The 19,286-nt window shown below is 40.0% G+C and overlaps 1 protein-coding gene across 1 annotated transcript in view; it reads left to right on the top strand.

The window, feature by feature from the left end:
* Window positions 1-19,286, top strand: part of LOC138743608 (zinc finger protein ZIC 4-like) — a 50,676-nt gene that overhangs the window by 7,829 nt on the left and 23,561 nt on the right. Inside the window, 1 exon segment of the mRNA XM_069899123.1 lies at window positions 3,464-4,692. Coding sequence (XP_069755224.1) covers window positions 3,464-4,692 — 1,229 coding nt within the window.

Here is a 19,286-nt window from a genome sequence, read left to right as displayed (position 1 = left end):
GGTATGGACAGAGTAAATGCGGGTAGGCTCTTTCCACTTAGATTAGGAGAGATAAATATGAGAGGGTATGGCTTTAGGGTGAAAGGGGAAAGGTTTAGTGGGAACATTTACTCAGAGAATGGTGGGAGTGTGGAATGAGCTGCCATCTGACATGGTGAATATGGGCTAAATCTTAAATCTTAAGAATAAATTGGATAGCTCCATGAATGGGAGAGGTCTGGAGGTTTATTGCCTGGGTGCAGGTCAATGGAATAATGTTTTGGCATGTTCTAGAAGGGCCGAATGGCCTGTTTTCTGTGCTGTAGTATTCAAACATGCATGCACATGCCCACAGTTAACAATTAATTGCATCTATGATAATTTAGGAAAGCATTTTTCCTGAAACAAAGCTGTGATTGGATATGGACTCAACAATATCATTTCATGATCCTCAAACAAGACAAGAGTAAATTAATTTTCTGTAAAAATACTGAAAAATTAAGATGGGTAATAATGGGTTTGTGCCAAAATCAATGTTTTCTCATGATGCTACAAATATAAATATATAAATTTATAAATATCTAGAGTTAAAGTTTTTATTCAGTCGTCAGACACTTGAGATTATGCGTGAGTGGTACTTTGCCAGACAACCATTTGCTCTTGTAGCAATGACTGTTATGCTCCAGATTTATGGCATTTCGTTTTTATCATGTCAATTTTTGACATTTATTTGCAATACATTTTTTCTTATTCGTTCTTTTGCTTTCATTGTTACTGGATTTCATTTTATGGGCCTCATCATGTGATCCATGTGATCTGAACATATTTCTCAAAAAATGTGAGATAACTCTACTGAAACATAGTTTATTATCTTGAAGCATGGGCAAGACTTGAACTGTAACATAATTAATCCACCAATTAATTCATATTGGTCTTTCACTGTTTAATCAAAAAATTTTCTTTCACATCTCAAGCTTATCCATACAGACAGGAATATTGAAGTCTTTCAGATCAGCTCTTCTATTCAATACAATCATGGTTGATTTTCTGCTTCAATACCAGATTCCCACTTTCTCCCTGCTTGATGCCTCAAGCAGCTTGAAAATTTTCTGTGTCTTTCTTAAAAGGTCCAGCAGCCTTCTGAAATGTTTGAGTCCTTAATCGTTCATCCTGTAACCTTCAACTGTAGCTGTTCATTCAAAACACCTCAGCCAGGAGAAGCATCTTCCCTGCATGTTTCCTCTGAGCAGGGTTAATATTCCTGCATGTGAATATTTCCCCTTCACTATAAAATCACAAAGTTAATTTCAAGATAAGATCACAGCCTTTAGCCTGGGATTCTTATTTCAATCAATAGCTTACTTTTTATAGCCTTAGCTTTATAGGTAGAACTTCCTGGTCCTTCTTCACATACCACTTTCTGCTAAGTGTTCTATCTTCCTTCATTCCATTCTCCTTTTTCATGCTGTATTGCTTTCTCTTTTAATTTGCCAAAATGTTGTTCCTTCTTTGTGAGGGCAGAACATAATGATGTTCAAATTCCCCTTTAAGTAATGAAAGTATATCGTAAGTCAGACTGGGACGACTGACGTGTGAAAGAAGGCTGGATAGACTCGGGAAAAACTCGTTACATTTAGTAGAATGGATCTCACGGGAACATAGAATTCTGACAGGACTGGACAGGTTTGATGCAAAAAGAATGTTCCTGATGTTGGGGAGGTCCTGAACAAGGAAGCAATTTAGCCATGAGACAATAAGAAACCTCTTCACTCAGGGTTGTGAACTTATGGAGCTCGCTACCACGGAAAGTTGTTGAGCCCAGTTTGTTGGATATATTCAAAGGATGTGGCCTTGATGGCTAAAGAGATTGAAGAGGTATGGAGAGAAAGCAAGAATAGGATACAGAGGTTGCATGATCAGCCATGATCAATATGAATGTTAGCTTAGGCTCAAAGTGCTGAATTGTCTACTCCTCAACCTATATTCTATGAATCTATTACTTCATTAAATGTATCCTGTCTAGCTAATAACTTGTCCTTTTGGACAAAATCTTTTGTTTTCCAGCTTTTAATCTGGTCATAAATTTGCCACCTCATCAAAGATGTTGTTATTGTGCATTCAAATGTCAATACAAATCTCAAATGTTGTAGTTTTCTGAATGTTCATTTGAATGACTCAGGTCCAAAGACTAAACCTAAAGGGATAACATGTTCATACAGTGTGTACCACCTCATCACAATTTTTTTAATGCTTTACAACAAGTGACATAAAAATAGAAGAGAGTTGGATTGAACTCTAACAAGCCCACGCATCACACAAGTGCTTTTGAAATCCGTTCTGAACAGTGAAAGGGCAATTTCAAGGGTTCCTTTGGCTTTGCACAATCCCCAAGGATAGGATTCAGCCTTGCACAATGTACTTCAATGCAGATTCATCAGGCCTCTTGTGCCCATAGTGTCATCAGGATATGTCAGTACAATACAAGATGTATGGCAAATGAGGAGTTTTGTAAGTAGCTGTGAAATTTGAACAATGCATCATGCAAGATAAAATGCATATTTTTTTCTAAATAGGCATAATGGACAAGAAAGAATGAAAACAATTTTGAAACCTAATATACACCAAAAGATGCTTGAAAATAATAATAATAATATACTGTATTCTGAAAGATGCAATAAAAATTACAGCAATGGAGGAAATAAACCTATTGAGATTAAAATCCTTTCCTAGATACAAGTTTGCATTCAAAATTTTTTTCAGAACTTTTGTGTAGCCACATAGGGATTTGGAAAAATAGCTTCAGTACAAGGTGCTCCACCCTAATAATTTATGGACTGAATTATGTGGACTGCACAAGAACACAAAAACATAAGAAAATGTGAGGGGGTGCCTTCAATCTTGTCCCACCATTTAGTATAATCATGACTGATATAGGCTGGCCTCCTCTTTTGTGTCATTTTTCCAGTCCCCTCAATTCATTCATCTATCAAATATTTAATCTATTAATCTATCAAATATTTGTCTACCTCCACTTTAAATACTTCCAATGATCCAGTTTCCATCACCCAGCAGGTCAAAGAATTTCAAGGACTAGAAATTGATCACTCTATATTAAAAAAAAGGATCTTTAGTATGGCATGTGCTAAAATGATTGTTAAAGGACACATTTGTTAAGCTACAATTACCACCTACACACAGAGAGTTCTGGTGGTTGAGGAAGTGGTGCAAGTCAACACAATTGTATCGTTCAAAAGGTATTTAGGCAGGTACATGTGATAGTACTGATCTATCACCAATGTACATCGTGTATATAGTTACCGTATCTAGACTGTGCTTGCAGCGATTGCCTGAGAGCTAAGCCACGCCTATTGTCTGGGCCTTAAAGGGTTGTGTCCCTAGCCAGGTCGGATCATTCCGGACTGGTCAGCCACCTGTGAAGAGCTCCGGTCTTTTGCTAATAAAAGCCTTGGTTTGGATCAACAAGTCTTTGGTTCTTTCGACGAGCTCTACAGACGAGCTCTACAAGTCTTTGGTTCTTTCGACGAGCTCTACAGACGAGCTCTACGAGTCTTTGGTTCTTTCGACGAGCTCTACAGACGAGCTCTACGAGTCTTTGGTTCCTTCGGCGAGCTCTACAGACGAGCTCTACGAGTCTTTGGTTCTTTCGACGAGCTCTACAGACGAGCTCTACGAGTCTTTGGTTCCTTCGGCGAGCTCTACAGACGAGCTCTACGAGTCTTTGGTTCCTTCGACGAGCTCTACAGACGAGCTCTACGAGTCTTTGGTTCCTTCGACGAGCTCTACAGACGAGCTCTACGAGTCTTTGGTTCTTTCGACGAGCTCTACAGACGAGCTCTACGAGTCTTTGGTTCTTTCGACGAGCTCTACAGACGAGCTCTACGAGTCTTTGGTTCTTTCGAGCTCTACGAGTCTTTGGTTCTTTCGACGAGCTCTACAGACGAGCTCTACGAGTCTTTGGTTCTTTCGACGAGCTCTACAGACGAGCTCTACGAGTCTTTGGTTCTTTCGACGAGCTCTACAGACGAGCTCTACGAGTCTTTGGTTCTTTCGACGAGCTCTACAGACGAGCTCTACGAGTCTTTGGTTCTTTCGACGAGCTCTACAGACGAGCTCTACGAGTCTTTGGTTCTTTCGACGAGCTCTACAGACGAGCTCTACGAGTCTTTGGTTCTTTCGACGAGCTCTACAGACGAGCTCTACGAGTCTTTGGTTCTTTCGACGAGCTCTACAGACGAGCTCTACGAGTCTTTGGTTCTTTCGACGAGCTCTACAGACGAGCTCTACGAGTCTTTGGTTCTTTCGACGAGCTCTACAGACGAGCTCTACGAGTCTTTGGTTCTTTCGACGAGCTCTACAGACGAGCTCTACGAGTCTTTGGTTCTTTCGACGAGCTCTACAGACGAGCTCTACGAGTCTTTGGTTCTTTCGACGAGCTCTACAGACGAGCTCTACGAGTCTTTGGTTCTTTCGACGAGCTCTACAGACGAGCTCTACGAGTCTTTGGTTCTTTCGACGAGCTCTACAGACGAGCTCTACGAGTCTTTGGTTCTTTCGACGAGCTCTACAGACGAGCTCTACGAGTCTTTGGTTCTTTCGACGAGCTCTACAGACGAGCTCTACGAGTCTTTGGTTCTTTCGACGAGCTCTACAGACGAGCTCTACGAGTCTTTGGTTCTTTCGACGAGCTCTACAGTACATGAACAGGAAAGATTTAGAGGGATATTGACCCAAATGCAGACAAATGGGACAAACTTGTTCCTTGCTCCATGATTCCATGAGTCCATGGTAGTATTCCTGGTGTTATGGTCAAGTATGTCTCTAGAAGCTGCAGGTTGTTGGGAAGGGGAAGAGTGAGCCAACCAATGGTCGTGCTACATTTTGCTCCCAAAAACATTGATAGGAGAAGGGATGAGGGTCTGTAGCATGGTTTTGGAGTTTGATAGCCATTTAAAGAGCAGGACCTCAAAGGATGTGCCAGTAATCTTTGAATTGCTTCCAGTGCCATGAGTTAGTGAGTATAAGGATAGGTCAGATGAAAACATGGCTAAAGTGATGGTGCAGGAAGTTCCTGGATGATTGGCACTGCTACTGTGGAAGGTGGGACGGAAATAAGTGAAGCAAAAATAACAATCAGCTAGAGCAGTGGTTCTCAACCTTTTTCTTTCCACTCACAGACCGCCTGAAGGAATCCTTATACCGTGGAATGCTGTGACTAGTAAGGGATTCCTTCAGGTGGGATGTGAGTGGGGAAAAAAAGGTTGAGAACCACTGCTCTAGACCCAATAGTTACTGAAATATTTTGCTTGAGAAAAATTGTCATTGGCCGTTTTCTTTGGAGTTAGGCATCTGTGCACATAACGAGTCACTGAGGGATGATTAAAACAGTATTTTTCAGACTTTTTCTTTCCACTAATCCTTTACTAATCACAGAGCACCTATGGCATAAGGATTACTTCAGGTGGTCTGTGAGTGGAAAGAAAATGTTTTAAAACCATTGTGCTAGAGAAACTCAGCTGGGTCGAGCAACATTAGTGAGAGAAAAAGAATTGTCCGCATTTCTGGTCAAAATCCTTAATCAAGGCATTTTCTCCCCTGACTTCATCATCTACAGCATTTAGGTCTCGATGTACACGTGTGATGGTTTGCATATAAGCACAGAAATCCTGTGGGCGGTTTATAGTTCAGCTGAGAAAATTTTAATTTGAATTGGCGAGGGAAAAAGGCTCAGAGTAAATGTTCAGGTGCAGAAATGCAGCCACTTAGAAAAAGTAAAGTTAGGAAGTCCAGTGGGCAGAGCAGGTGGGTAAATGCACAAGAGGAATACAAAACTAAACTGCATCTATTTTAATGCAAGATGTCTAACTAGTAAGATAGATAAACACAATGCTTTATTAAAACATGGAAAAGCAATATTATTACCATCATTAGGGTTGAAAGATGAGGAGTATCTAAGGCTACACAATTTTTAAGAGAGACAGAGGGAATGTCAAATAGAAGCTGAAATGCACTGTCTGTAAAGGAATGCATTATTTTAGTATTAAGGGAAAACTCCCAGGCTTCTTAAATGAGGCTATATGTGTAGAGATTTGGAGCAAAAAAGAGTATTGTCACCTTGTGGGAGAGGAGTAATTACGTACCTTATCTTCTCTTCTCTTTGGCTTGGGTTCGCGGACGAAGATTTATGGAGGGGGTAAATGTCCACATCAGCTGCAGGCTCGTTTGTGGCTGACAAGTCTGATGTGGGACAGGCAGACACGGTTGCAGCGGTTGCAGGGGAAAATTGGTGGGTTGGGGTTGGGTGTTGGGTTTTTCCTCCTTTGCCTTTTGTCAGTGAGGTGGGCTCTGCGGTCTTCTTCAAAGGAGGTTGCTGCCCGCCAAACTGTGAGGCGCCAAGATGCACGGTTTGAGGCGAGATCAGCCCACTGGCAGTGGTCAATGTGGCAGGCACCAAGAGATTTCTTTAGGTAGTCCTTGTATCTCTTCTTTGGTGCACCTCTGTCACGGTGGCCAGTGGAGAGCTCGCCATATAACACGATCTTGGGAAGGTGATGGTCCTCCATTCTGGAGACGTGACCCACCCAGCGCAGCTGGATCTTCAGCAGCGTGGACTCGATGCTGTCGACCTCTGCCATCTCGAGTACCTCGACGTTAGGCTCCAATGAATGTTGAGGATGGAGCGGAGACAATGCTGGTGGAAGCGTTCTAGGTGATGCCTTATATAGTCAAGTAGAATAACAAATATGCAAGGAGATAGGGAAATCTAATTAAAAAACTAAAATAGGATTATAATACAAGGGATTTCCAATTTCACCATGTAAATTGGGATGGCCTTTGAGTAAAACGCTCAGAGGGGAGTGGTTTTTTGAGGTGGGGCTTGGAGGTCTGTTGATACTTGTTTGTCGATTAACAATGAGGGAACAACATCACTGGATCTTATCTTTGGGGGTATAGCTGGTCACATGAATGGAGTGCAGTGGAGCAGTATTTTGATGATAATTACCATAACTGTATATTTCAACATGATTAGGAAAAATAACAAAGTAATGAACCAGAAATTAAGATTTTAAATTGGAGTTTGGCCAATGTCATTAAAAATTAAGATGTTGAACAGAAATAGCTTCTCTTGGAAGATTTTTTAAATTATCCACTCCAAATAACCTTGGAAACTGAATCCCCGAATATGTTCAAGACTGATAGAGACATATTTTCAGACAAAAGGGCAGTTAAGAATTATGAGAATGGGCATGAAAATGGAGTTGAGGTCAAGATCAGATCAACTACAATTTTACTAAACAATGGAATGGACTCTAGAAGCCACTTAGCTGACTTCTGCTCCGATTTCATTTATAGCCTTACTATGAGAAACAAAAAAAAATTGCTGTGATTCTTTTCTAAGGCCAAATGTATGTTCATTTCCTGTCTCCATTTTGTGTTCATCATTCATATATTGAGTTATCAATGACCGCTGCTCTTCGCTGCCGATGGGTACCAAAGGAAGATAATTTTGAACGTGGCATTAAGCAAGACTTAATTCCTTCCTCCCATAGCTTGATGAATCTATGAACAAGTACACAATAACCTAAAAATGCAAATTAGGAAAATATATGTTGATTGCATTAATTTCTTTACAGTGATGAAGTCTACAATTTTTAATGGTGTTCCATTCAGCCAAAGAGATAATGTACTGTATTATTGAAAATAACATTTTGGAGGTAACTTACATTTTATCTTCCAATGTTAACTTCAATGTGCACCATTTTTAAAGAGCCAGAATATTCTAATTATTTAGAAAGTTAATTTTCGAAGTTGACTTGTCGAGGTTGTAATTGCTCTCTTCTGGAACCTTCAGTGATGCTACCAGGATACATTTTACTAAATGCAATAAATCACAAAATCTGCAGACACCATGGCTGAAATAAAAACAGAAAATGCTGGAGAAGCCCAGGAGGTCAAACAATGTCTTTTATGTAGCAAAGGCCTGAAACGTCGGTTCTGTACCTTTACCTGTGCTACATAAAAGACACTGTTTGACCTGCTGGGCTTCTCCAGCATTTTCTATTTTCACCTTTTCACTAATTAAAGTGAATAGATGGCATTTGTTGTTTAATTCTGGTTTTAAGTGAGAGAAGAGTGAAAAATATAATTCAGAAGGTTTCAGAGGATATTCATGTTGGAGCACAATCCCCTGTCTCTTTACCCCGTGATCCTTTCTCCAAGTCTTCCAGTGTAATCTACTCTTAAATCTAACAGCCCAGCCCCCTTGTAATCCTCTCTTAAAAACACTTCCTCAGAATCTCCATTGTCCAGATTGGCAGGAGAAAGAAGTGGCTTAGGGCTAGTGTTCAGTCGATTATCAGTCTTCCACTCAGATTCCCAGCTCACCAATCCCCTGCTAGCCCCTGTCCAACCCCTCCCACCCTGTCCACATCACATTCCCACTGATGCTGCTTGACCTGTTGAGATTGCCCAGCAGATTGTTTCTTGTTGCTCTCAGATTTAATAGCTTTAAATCTTAATAGCTTTAACTACTTAAACCATATTTATCTCAGGCTAAAATTAATTCATAGGTCATGGTTCAGTTTTTTGTTATTGTTTGAGATTTTTGAAGTCTTTTTAATTATTTTAATGCTCTTGAATTTATTTTTTAAGATAGTAACAATTTTAAATTGCCCAAAATGTATTAATACTAGAAACAATCAGGAATGATAAAAAAATAATTAGTAAATGGTTACGATGGGGCATAGATCAGTAGGGATTTGACTTACACTTTGTAGATTTTCAGAGACTTGTTCTAATCCACCCACGTTCTCATGACTTGCATAAAGTCTGTTTTCATATGTAACAGACTCACGGGCAGAATGGCTTCAGTATTCGTGCATTTGAGGAAGTGGGTGACCTCAAAGTTCCCCTTTTTTAACAGGCTTGAAAGGCTAAATAACTTCCTGATGATATTGTGTAACATGTTTAAGGGTCTAAGTGGTTTGAAGCAAAGTAGAGAGAGTGAATGATTTCATCTTATTTTGATGAAGGGCTGAATGATTGACCTCTTCATGTCATTAAAAAGCTCTGTCACCATGTAAGAGCTTGCTATAGAACCATAGAACACTTGACAAAAACAGGCCTTCAGTCCATCTGGTCTGTGCTGAGCTGCCTTGTCCTATCGACCTGTAACCGGACCATAGGCTCCTAGGCTCCATAGCATTTACCCAAACAAGCTTCACTTGAAATTGAACCCACATCCATTGCTCCTGCTAGCAGTTTGTTCCACATTCAAATCACCCACTGAAGAAGAAATTCCCCCTAATGTTCCTCCTTAAGGCATTTTACCTTTCACCCATCTCTTCTCGTCCTCGTTTTGTCCAACAGTGAAAAAAGCCTGTTTGTATTTACCCTGTCTATATCCCTTATAATTTTGTGTACTCAATCAAATCTCCCCTCGTTTTCTGATGCTGCAGGGAATGAAATACTCATCTATTCAATACTATAATGCAGCTCCTCATATCCCAGCAACATCCTTGTAAATTATCTCTGCATACTTTCAATCTTGTTGATATCTTTCCTGTAGGTAACTGATCAAAACTTCATACAACACTCCAAATTTGACCTCACCAATGGCTTATACAATTTCAACATTTCAGCCCAACTCCTATACTCTGTGCTATGAATTATGAAGGCCAATTTACCAAAAGTTCTCTTTATAACTCCATCAGCCTGTGACTCTGCCTTCAAAGAATTAAGTAACCATATTTCTGTTAATAGAGGACTCTGAATAGAGGACTATTCTACCAAACCCTGCCGTGGTCTACTGTTTACCCTCTAATTCCTACCCTGGTCATCTGCCCAAAGGGAAATACTGTGCTTCAGGCTTGTCTGCATGAAATTTCATCTCTCCTTTAGCAGCCCATTTTTCGAGCACTGTAAATATTAGTGTATAATGCATTTCATTTATAATGCGACCCCCCATTTTTAAAGGAAAAAAGGGAGAAAAATTTTACCCCAGTGTATAATACAACCCCCCTCCCCTCACCTACCTGAGTCGCGCTGCTGTCTCTCCCCACCCCCCCTCGCCCGCCCGAGTTGTGCTGGCGTCTCTCTCCCCTGCCTGCCCAAGTCACACTGCTAACTCTCCTCCTTCACCTGCCTGAGTCACACTGGCGTCTCTCTCCCCACCTCGCCTGTCCGAGTCGTGCTGCCGTCTCTCTTGTCCCTTGCCCGCCCGGGTCGCGGTGCCGTCTCTCTTGTTTCTCGCCCGCCCGGGTCGCGGTGCCGTCTCTCTTGTCCCTCACCTGCCCGGGTCGCGGTGCCGTCTCTCTTGTCCCTCGCCCACCCGGGTCGCGGTGCCGTCTCTCTTGTCCCTCGCCCGCCCGGGTCGCGGTGCCGTCTCTCTTGTCCCTCGCCCGCCCGGGTCGCGGTGCCGTCTCTCTTGTCCCTCGCCCGCCCGGGTCGCGGTGCCGTCTCTCTTGTCCCTCGCCCGCCCGGGTCGCGGTGCCGTCTCTCTTGTCCCTCGCCCGCCCGGGTTGCGGTGCCGTCTCTCTTGTCCCTCGCCCGCCCGGGTCGCGGTGCCGTCTCTCTTGTCCCTCGCCCGCCCGGGTTGCGGTGCCGTCTCTCTTGTCCCTCGCCCGCCCGGGTCGCGGTGCCGTCTCTCTTGTCCCTCGCCCGCCCGGGTCGCGGTGCCGTCAATATAGGCAGCTGCTGATAATCTTACTTATCAGTAAAGCTGGCAGAAAAAAATACTAAAATAATAACCTTGTGTATAATGTGACCCCCCACCCCCTACTTTGAGCTCAAATTTTGCTACAAAAATTTTCGCATTATACACAAATATTATCGGTAGGTTCTGATCCTGTTGCAAGTTTGCAAGCCTTCCTTTCTGGGATTTATACACCCTTACTTTGCTCAAGATTGCAAGAACCTCCATGTCCTCACTCTTGTTTTACTTCTCACCTTTTTTTTATATTTTATTTAAAATTCCATACATGTAATAGGTCATAATCAATATAATAGCACAGATTACGAAAAGCTGGTAAAAGTTACATACACGATGGTTTTTTCTGCCACCCCATAACCCCCTCCCTCCTAACCCCTTCAGAAAAAAAAAATTATATATAAAACTGTATAAGAAAAAGTTTTTGGATTGCAGAGAGAGGTGTTGTCCAGTACATATCTACAAATTCTTCATAAACACTCAGAGGAGAACCTTACGGGTCTATAGGCATAGAAAACATGTGATTACAGATTTAATCATATTATTTGGGTGTACAGGTGCCAGACTTGCAAAAATATAGGCTATTTATTCCTCAAAATGTATGTAATTTTTCCAAAGGTATACAACTTTGAATTTCTGCATGCCACCTTGGCATACCCAAAGGTATATCAGACTTCCAAGTAATTGCAATGCATTTTCTCGCTACTGCTAAGGCTAATTTAACAAATTCAAATTGATAACTTGATAGCTTTAATTTAGGTCTCGTACCCTCAATATTTCTGAATAAAAATAAATCAGGACTTTGCAGAAAGACAATTTCTGTAACTTGTTCTTAAAAAATTCCATAAATCTGCCCAAAGGGGCCTTATATAGGGACAAGACCAAGTTGAATGTATAAAAGATCCTACATCTTCACCACACCTAAAATATTGACCTGATAAATCTGATTTCAATCTATTTAACTTCTGTGGTGTAAGATATAATTAATGTAGAAAACTAAGTAGAACTAATCTATATCTTTAATTAATAATGTTTGTAATACAATCCCTACATTAATGTTCCCATATTTGTTCATCAATTGTAACATTTAGGTCTGCTTCCTATCCCTGTCTAGATCTATGAAGTCCTTGCTTGGGAGTACCTGCTTGAAATAATGAATATACCATAGAAGTATTTTTTTTAACAATTCCTTCCTAATAAGAAGTTCTACTTCAGTACAACAGGATAAAGACATAGTGGGTCCACGTTTATCCCTCAAATATGATTTTAATTGAAAATAACAGAAAAAGATTATTAAGCGGTATTGCGTATTTGTTCCTCAGCTACTCAAATGGCATTAATTGGCATCTTTCATAACAATCTTCAACATTTACAATCCCCTTATGAAACCAAATATTTAAAAACTGATTGTCCCTTGAAAAAGCTATAAGGGGGTTTTGTATCAGGGGCATTTTAGATGGTATAGACCCTCTTACACAAACCTGATCATTTATTTTATTCCAAATATTCCAAATATAATGAAAATCTCCTACTGTGAGATTTTTGAAAAATGTAAGTTGACATTTTGGAAACCACACAAGACTAATTTGTATGATGTTCATTTTGCAGAGTGGGCAACTAACAACTGCTTGTAAATTCTGAACTGTTATTCTTGATTTTCTGAGTCCATTGTTGAGTAATGGATTGCCTGAGAATAAGTTGAAGAGAATTGGATTTGAAAAACTATATAATTTTTTACTTATTTATCTAAATCCTGTTGGCATCTTTCTATTTGTATGCCAGATACATCAACAATCTGTTCAGTGTTCTGAGGCCATCTCTAGTCACAAGAGAATTCTAGTCTACTAAATTCCTTATTCCATTAAAGTGAATTGCAAACAGAAAAGGAGAGTTTGGATCAAAGTAGATAAAAGAAATAGGTGACATCACAATGTCAATGAAAATTATATCAGTTAAACAGTGGTTTTCAACATTTTTCTTTCCACTCACACGTTACTTTAAGTAATCCCTATGCCACCAGTGCTCAGTCATTAGTAAGGGATTGCCTAAGGTGTGATGTGTGTGGTAAGGGAAGGTTGAGAATCATGGCTCTAGACCCAATGGTTACTGAAATATTTTGCTTGAGAAAAAATTGTCATTGGGCCATTTCTTTTGGAGTTATGAAACTGTGCACATAACGAGTCAATGAGGTACGATTAAAACAGCGAATTTCAAACTTTTTTCTTTCCACGCACATCCCACTTTAAGCAATCCCTTACTAATCACAGAGCACCTATGGCATAGGGAATACTTAAAGTGGGATGTGCGTGGAAAGAAAAAGTTTGAGATCCACTGAGTTAGAACCTCAGTGCTTGTTACTCACTTACTGATAAATCTTACATTGTTCAATGAGCAGGTTATGGAAGGGAGCAGAAGAGGAGGTTGGGGCATGATTCAGGGATTAAGGAGGATACCAAAGAGGAAAGATAAAAAATTTTAAAGTATGGATATTCCTTCAAGAATTGGTCACAGCTGTTAAACAACTGAACAACACAGATTTTTGCACTGTGTTTTCTGCAATTTGAGAAGATGCAATTAAACAATACAGCTGTCTAAAACCTGCCACTGTCTTGTCACACAAATAAACTCCTGTCAGAGTTAACAAGATAAATCCTGACAGACTAATAATGGATGAGTTCAGCGTCATTATTGACATATCCCAGAAGATACCAGGATTTAGCCATCAGACAATTAGACAGTCTTGATAATTCTATGTGAAGACAGATTAATAACATTGTGTTCTGGCTGTTAGTTAAATATGATACAATACAGTCCTCACAAAGATGATTGCAGTCTCAGACCAGTGGAATTTTAGCCATATTGTTTTTTTTTTAGAAATGCGTCACATTTTACCTGAGGTAAATTAATTTAAGTTTGTTTTATGAAGTCCGAAATCATAATTATCAAAAAAAACTAACAATAATTGACATTAAACTGTGAAAGTCTCCACAACATTTTGATTGCATGAAATTGCTGTCAATGTTTCAAGCATTCTCCATTGGCAATGCTGTTGATACGCCTTCCCTACCCTGTGCCCATGCTTAATGACTGTGTAGCACTCACATCCAGAGTGATGAAGTGTTTTGAGAGGCTGGTGTTGAAACATATCAGCTCCTGCCTGAGCAGCAACATGGATCCATTCCAATTTGCCTCCTGCAGCAACAGGTCTACGGCAGATGCCACCTCACTGGCTCTACACAAAGCCCTGGGACAGCTGGACAGCAAAGACGCGTACATCAGGATGCTCTTTATTGACTACAGTTTGGCATTCAACATCATCATCCCCTCAAAATTGATCAGCAAACTCCGAGATCTGGGCATCAATACCCCACTGTGTATTTGGATCCTGGATTTCCTCACCTCAAGTGAGGATTGGTATGAATATCTACTTCACAATATCTATCAGTACTGGAGCACCACAGGACTGCATTTTAACCCCCCCCCCCCCACCCCCACTGCTCTACTCACATGACACTTAGTATGACAATAATGCCATCTACAAATTTACATGGTAGTGGATTGTGTTAAAGGAGGAGGTAAGTCAGCATAGAGGAGGGAGATTGAAAACTTGGCTGAATGGTCTACTCACAACCACCACACACTCAATGTCACCAAAACCAAGGAGGTGTTTGTAAACTTCAGGAGGTGAAAATCAGAGGTGTATGATCCAGTAATAATTGGGTGGGGTGCAGAGGGTGAGAAAAAATTAAATTCCAGGCGATCACTATTTCAGAGGATCTTTCCTGAAATCTTAATACCATCTTTCTTGTCCAGGTGCTGCTTAAGCATTTTCTTTTTTTAAAAAAACATTCTTTACATGCAATGACTAAAACTGCACTTGGCACACCCAATAAGCCAATACCTAATATTATCACATGAATACTTCCTTCCAATTGTGCTCCAGCCTCACTCAAATAAAGGACAATTGCCTTCATAACTGCATGTTAGAGTCATAAAGAGGATGCAGTACAAGAACTATCATGTCTAACAACAAGCATTCAACTTAATCTATCCCATTGCATTTCACTCTTCCCATATTCCTGTAAATTCCATCCCACGTTCTACCGTTCAGCTGTATATGAGGGACAGGTGTAGAAGGGCCAATTAATCTCCCAATCTGCCTCTCTTTGAGATGTGAGAGAAAAATGGAGTACTGTAGAAAAACAAACGTGGCCACATGGGGAATGTGCATATGCACACCTGGAAGTTTATTTTCTGCCGGAACCAACTTGTTGACGACCTACCAACAGTGAATGCTGTGACACAAATGAAAAGAGATTGTTTGCTTTATTTGTCCCATTAAAGGGGATAACCTTACCTTTCTCAAACATTCTTCTTCTTTCCTGCTCATTTATTTATATATCTTATATTGGATGTAGAGATGGATTTCACACATATGAACGTCATCATGAAGAAAACATGTCAACGCCTCTACTTCCACAGGAGTTTGTGGAGATTTGGTATCAGAATCAGAATCAGGATTTATTGTCATGAACAAGACATGAAATTCAACGTTTTGCGACAGCATCGTAGCACAAACATTCATATTATAAACATCTTACCACAATTACGATAAAAAATAATAATAACAATAATTGTGCACGAAAAGTAAAGCAGTGTCTTTGGTTCATTGATTATTCAGGAATCTGATGGCAGCAGGGAAGAAGCTGTCCTTGTGGCATTGAGATTCCTGTACCATTTTCCCAAAGGTAGCAGAGGCCACCAACAATCATCAAGGATCCACCCCATCCAGGTTCTCCCTGTTCTCCCTGCTGCCATCAGGAAAGAGATACAGGTACCACGTTAGGATCAGATGCTTCCCCTCCACCAGCAGACTCCTTAGCAACATACTCAATCTGACACTTTCTTTGCACATTATTTATCACTGAATATTTATTTTCTGTATTGAACAGTTTGTTTGCACTTCCTTCTTGCTTACATTTCATTCTTTTGTTTATGCATCTTTTCTTGACTATAGAAATTTTGCCTGGCCCGCAGGAAAAAGAATCTCAGGGTTGTATGTGATGTCATGTATGTTCTCTGACATTGAACTTTGGAATCAGAGGAATTAAAAACTTGAACTGGTTCACAAATTAATAATATTGTAATTTATATCATAATTCTTCTGTGTAATTATAAACTGAACTATAATTCCAGCTTAGCAACCTTCAGTCCTGAAAAACTATTTACAATCATATTTCCATCTACAAACAGACGCATTTCTGGATGCAAAATTTGTCAAGCGAAATTTTGTAAATCAAAGGATGTGGGCAAGACACAATATTAGCATATATGTAATTTGTCACTACAAATGCAAAGTGTTAAGCCATCCATTATTGTGGAAAAGTGCGTAAATTGAAGACATACTCAAAGATCAATGGCCATATTGTGAAAAATCATAAATTGAGGAAATACTGTCAAACATTTGCATAATGTTGAAAGACATGGACAGGATAAATGTTGAAAGGTTGTTTCCCATGGTGGGAGAATCCAGAACAAGAGGGCACAACTTCAGGATTGAAGGGAGTCTACTTCAAACAGAGATGCAGAGGAATTTCTTTGGCCAGAGGGTAGTGAATCTGTGGAATTTGTTGCCACAGATGTTTGTGGAGGCCAAGTCATTGAGTGTATTTAAGGCAGAGATTTATAGGTTCTTGATTAACCAGGGCATCAAAGGTTATGGGTAGAAGGCTTGGAAATGGGGCTGAGCTGAGCTGGACTGTCTCGAGGGGCTGAATATCCGATTTCTAGCACCAACCTGATTTTTTCAGTCTACCTGCATATGATTCTGTATAAAATATGATTCCGTGGAAGTTTGTCTGTGAGATAGCTCTTCCAATTCTGGCACAGTGCTCCAGAAGGAGAAATTCGCAGGTCCAACAGGACAGTTTTTGGTCTTTCCATTTTTGGTGCCCATCCAGTTTTATTTCTTTGTGCTTTTCTTGTGATTTATTACAACTGAATGGCTTGATAAGCCATTCCAGAGGACAGTTAAGAATCAACCATATTGCTGTGGATCTAGAATAACATGTAGACAAATGGTCTATTTCCACCACTACAGAACATCAGTGAACCAGATAAGTCTTTGCAACAGTTGGTCATGGTTTTTCAGGTTCACCATTAGACTTCCTGATTCCAGAATCGGCTTTTGAATTGAGCACCAACTGCCATGCCAGAATCCAAAGTCAGATCCCAGGACTTTTGCCTGAAATCTAGGTTGACGAACCCTTCATCAAGGCCAAGAAAAAAACTGGGTTCAGCCCAAATTGTCTAACATTTTTCCTCTCATTAATAGTCCCAAAGATCTGCCAGCAATCTTTTGAATTTAAGTTGCTACCTTTTGCCAATAAGATGTACTTTAAAGATTCCATAAGATGTAGATGCTGTGATCTGTAGCCCTAACGAACACAATGATGTAACATGGACTCATGTTCAATCAGGATGTTCCAGTGTAAGGATACCATTAAATAGTCAAAATTAAATCTCCCATTTTCTCTCATTCATTTCCCTTTCCCCATTCCTCATGAACTCAATGCTCCATTCCCCACCTACTTCCCTCTTCCTTAAAGTAGATTCTGTGGCTGCCACAGAGAAAAAATGGTTAAACAGAGTTGACCAGTTTCCCAATAGGCAGTGCACAAATGAAATTGGAAGCAGTGGCTGTTATATGAAAGCACAAGTTACTAGTAATGATGTATAAAGGGAATATAAATATATAAATATATTAGGTGTTTTCAAACAAAATGACTCAGATTTGCAATTTTTAGATGACATACAGTAACAATTGGGTATTCCAAATATGTGTGAAATCCATTTCTACATCCAATATAAATGAGCAGGAAAGAAGAAGAATGTTTGAGAAAGATAAGGTTATCCCCTTTAATGGGACAAATAAAACAAACAATCTCTTTTCATTTGTGTCATAGCATTCAATGTTGGTAGGATGTCAACAAGTTGGTTCTGGCAGAAAATAAACTTCCAGGTATGCATATGCACGTTCCCCATGTTGCCACGTTTGTTTTCCTACAGTACTCCATTTTTCTCTCACATCTCAAAGAGAGGCAGATTGGGAGATTAATTGGCCCCTCTACACCTGTCCCTCATATACAGCTGAACGGTAGAACGTGGGATGGGAAGAGTGAACTGCAATGGGATAGATTTAGTTGAATGCTTGTTGTTAGATGTGATAGGCCAAAGGGTTTGTTCATGTACTGCATCCTCTTTATGACTCTAACATGCAGTTATGAAGGCAATTGTCCTTTATTTGAGTGAGGCTGGAGCACAATTGCAAGGAAGTATTCATGTGATAATATTAGGTATTGGCTTATTGGGTGTGCCAAGTGCAGTTTTAGTCACTGCATGTAAAGAATTTTTTTTTGAAAAAACAGAAAATGCTTAAGCAGTACCTGGACAAGAAAGATGGTATTAAGATTTCAGGTTGATGATGTTCCTCAAAACAATCATTGCTTCACTAAAATGGAATCTACAATGAAGAGGAATTAAGCTTTTTGAAAATATACTGTGTTTTAAAAGGAGAAATTATTTCAAACACAAGTTTCTGAGGGGGAGATGACAAGATAGAGGTTGACAGGCAAGAAGCAAGAGGGTGTGAAATTTGGTGGCATAGTCTCATGAAAGCCATTGCAGAAAGAAATTAGAAATGAGAAAATGCATCTTTGCAATTGTCTATTTCAGGACATTGCAGATACTCAGGCATCAAATTTATTCAAGGCTTAAATGATAGAATTAATTCTCCAACAAAATTCAATCTCTAAACATATATGCATCTCCCCTGTCCTTCCAGTATTTCATGGGGTTTATTCTCTTTCCAACTCTCTAACCCAATCTTCAGCCCAACCAACACATTCTCATCATTTGGCACTTCCAATAATACTGCAGGAAATACAATAATTTCCTTTCGCCTCTTCCTTTCCTGTCATTCAGGGACCAAAATGTTTTTTCAATCTGAAGCATTGATGTGCTTGCACCTACAGCCTTTTAAATGCTACAGTTGTTCCCACCTACAGTAGGGTCTCTGGACTGTGGCTCAGTATATTAGAACGACAGTATATGAGGAAGCTAAAGCTGAAGTATCAGGTTGTGGAAGATCTTTGCAGCTTCCTTGAAGAAGTCCTGTTGCTGACTGGGCCTGGTGGCTTTGCTCTGCCAATGGCTGAGAAAGTGATTGCTGTTCTCAAATTACATGGTTCAGAATGATTCCCAATCTCTTCTGGAAAAATCAGTAGGAATTTTTTTTTTTCCCATATGCAAATGTATAAGTCAGTTAAATTTTCAGGTAGCTTCTGGCTCAGATGTTGCACCTGTATTTCTGGCTGTAGATCATGTGGAGCAAAGTTTTGGCACCTTTTTTTTTGCTATAAAGAGAACAAATACTTGTCAGGAAACAGAAGGGCATTTGTGTTTGAGACGCAAAGCACTAAAATGTCATTTATGTCCATACTTGAAAGTTAGTCTAGATCCAGTGGTTCTCAACTGACTTGCCCTCACTAATCACAGAAGGATTACTTTTCGTGGTATGTGA

The sequence above is a fragment of the Narcine bancroftii genome, chromosome 9 (assembly GCF_036971445.1).
Source record: "Narcine bancroftii isolate sNarBan1 chromosome 9, sNarBan1.hap1, whole genome shotgun sequence".
Lineage (NCBI taxonomy): Eukaryota > Metazoa > Chordata > Chondrichthyes > Torpediniformes > Narcinidae > Narcine > Narcine bancroftii.
This window is presented reverse-complemented; position numbering and strand designations above follow the sequence as displayed.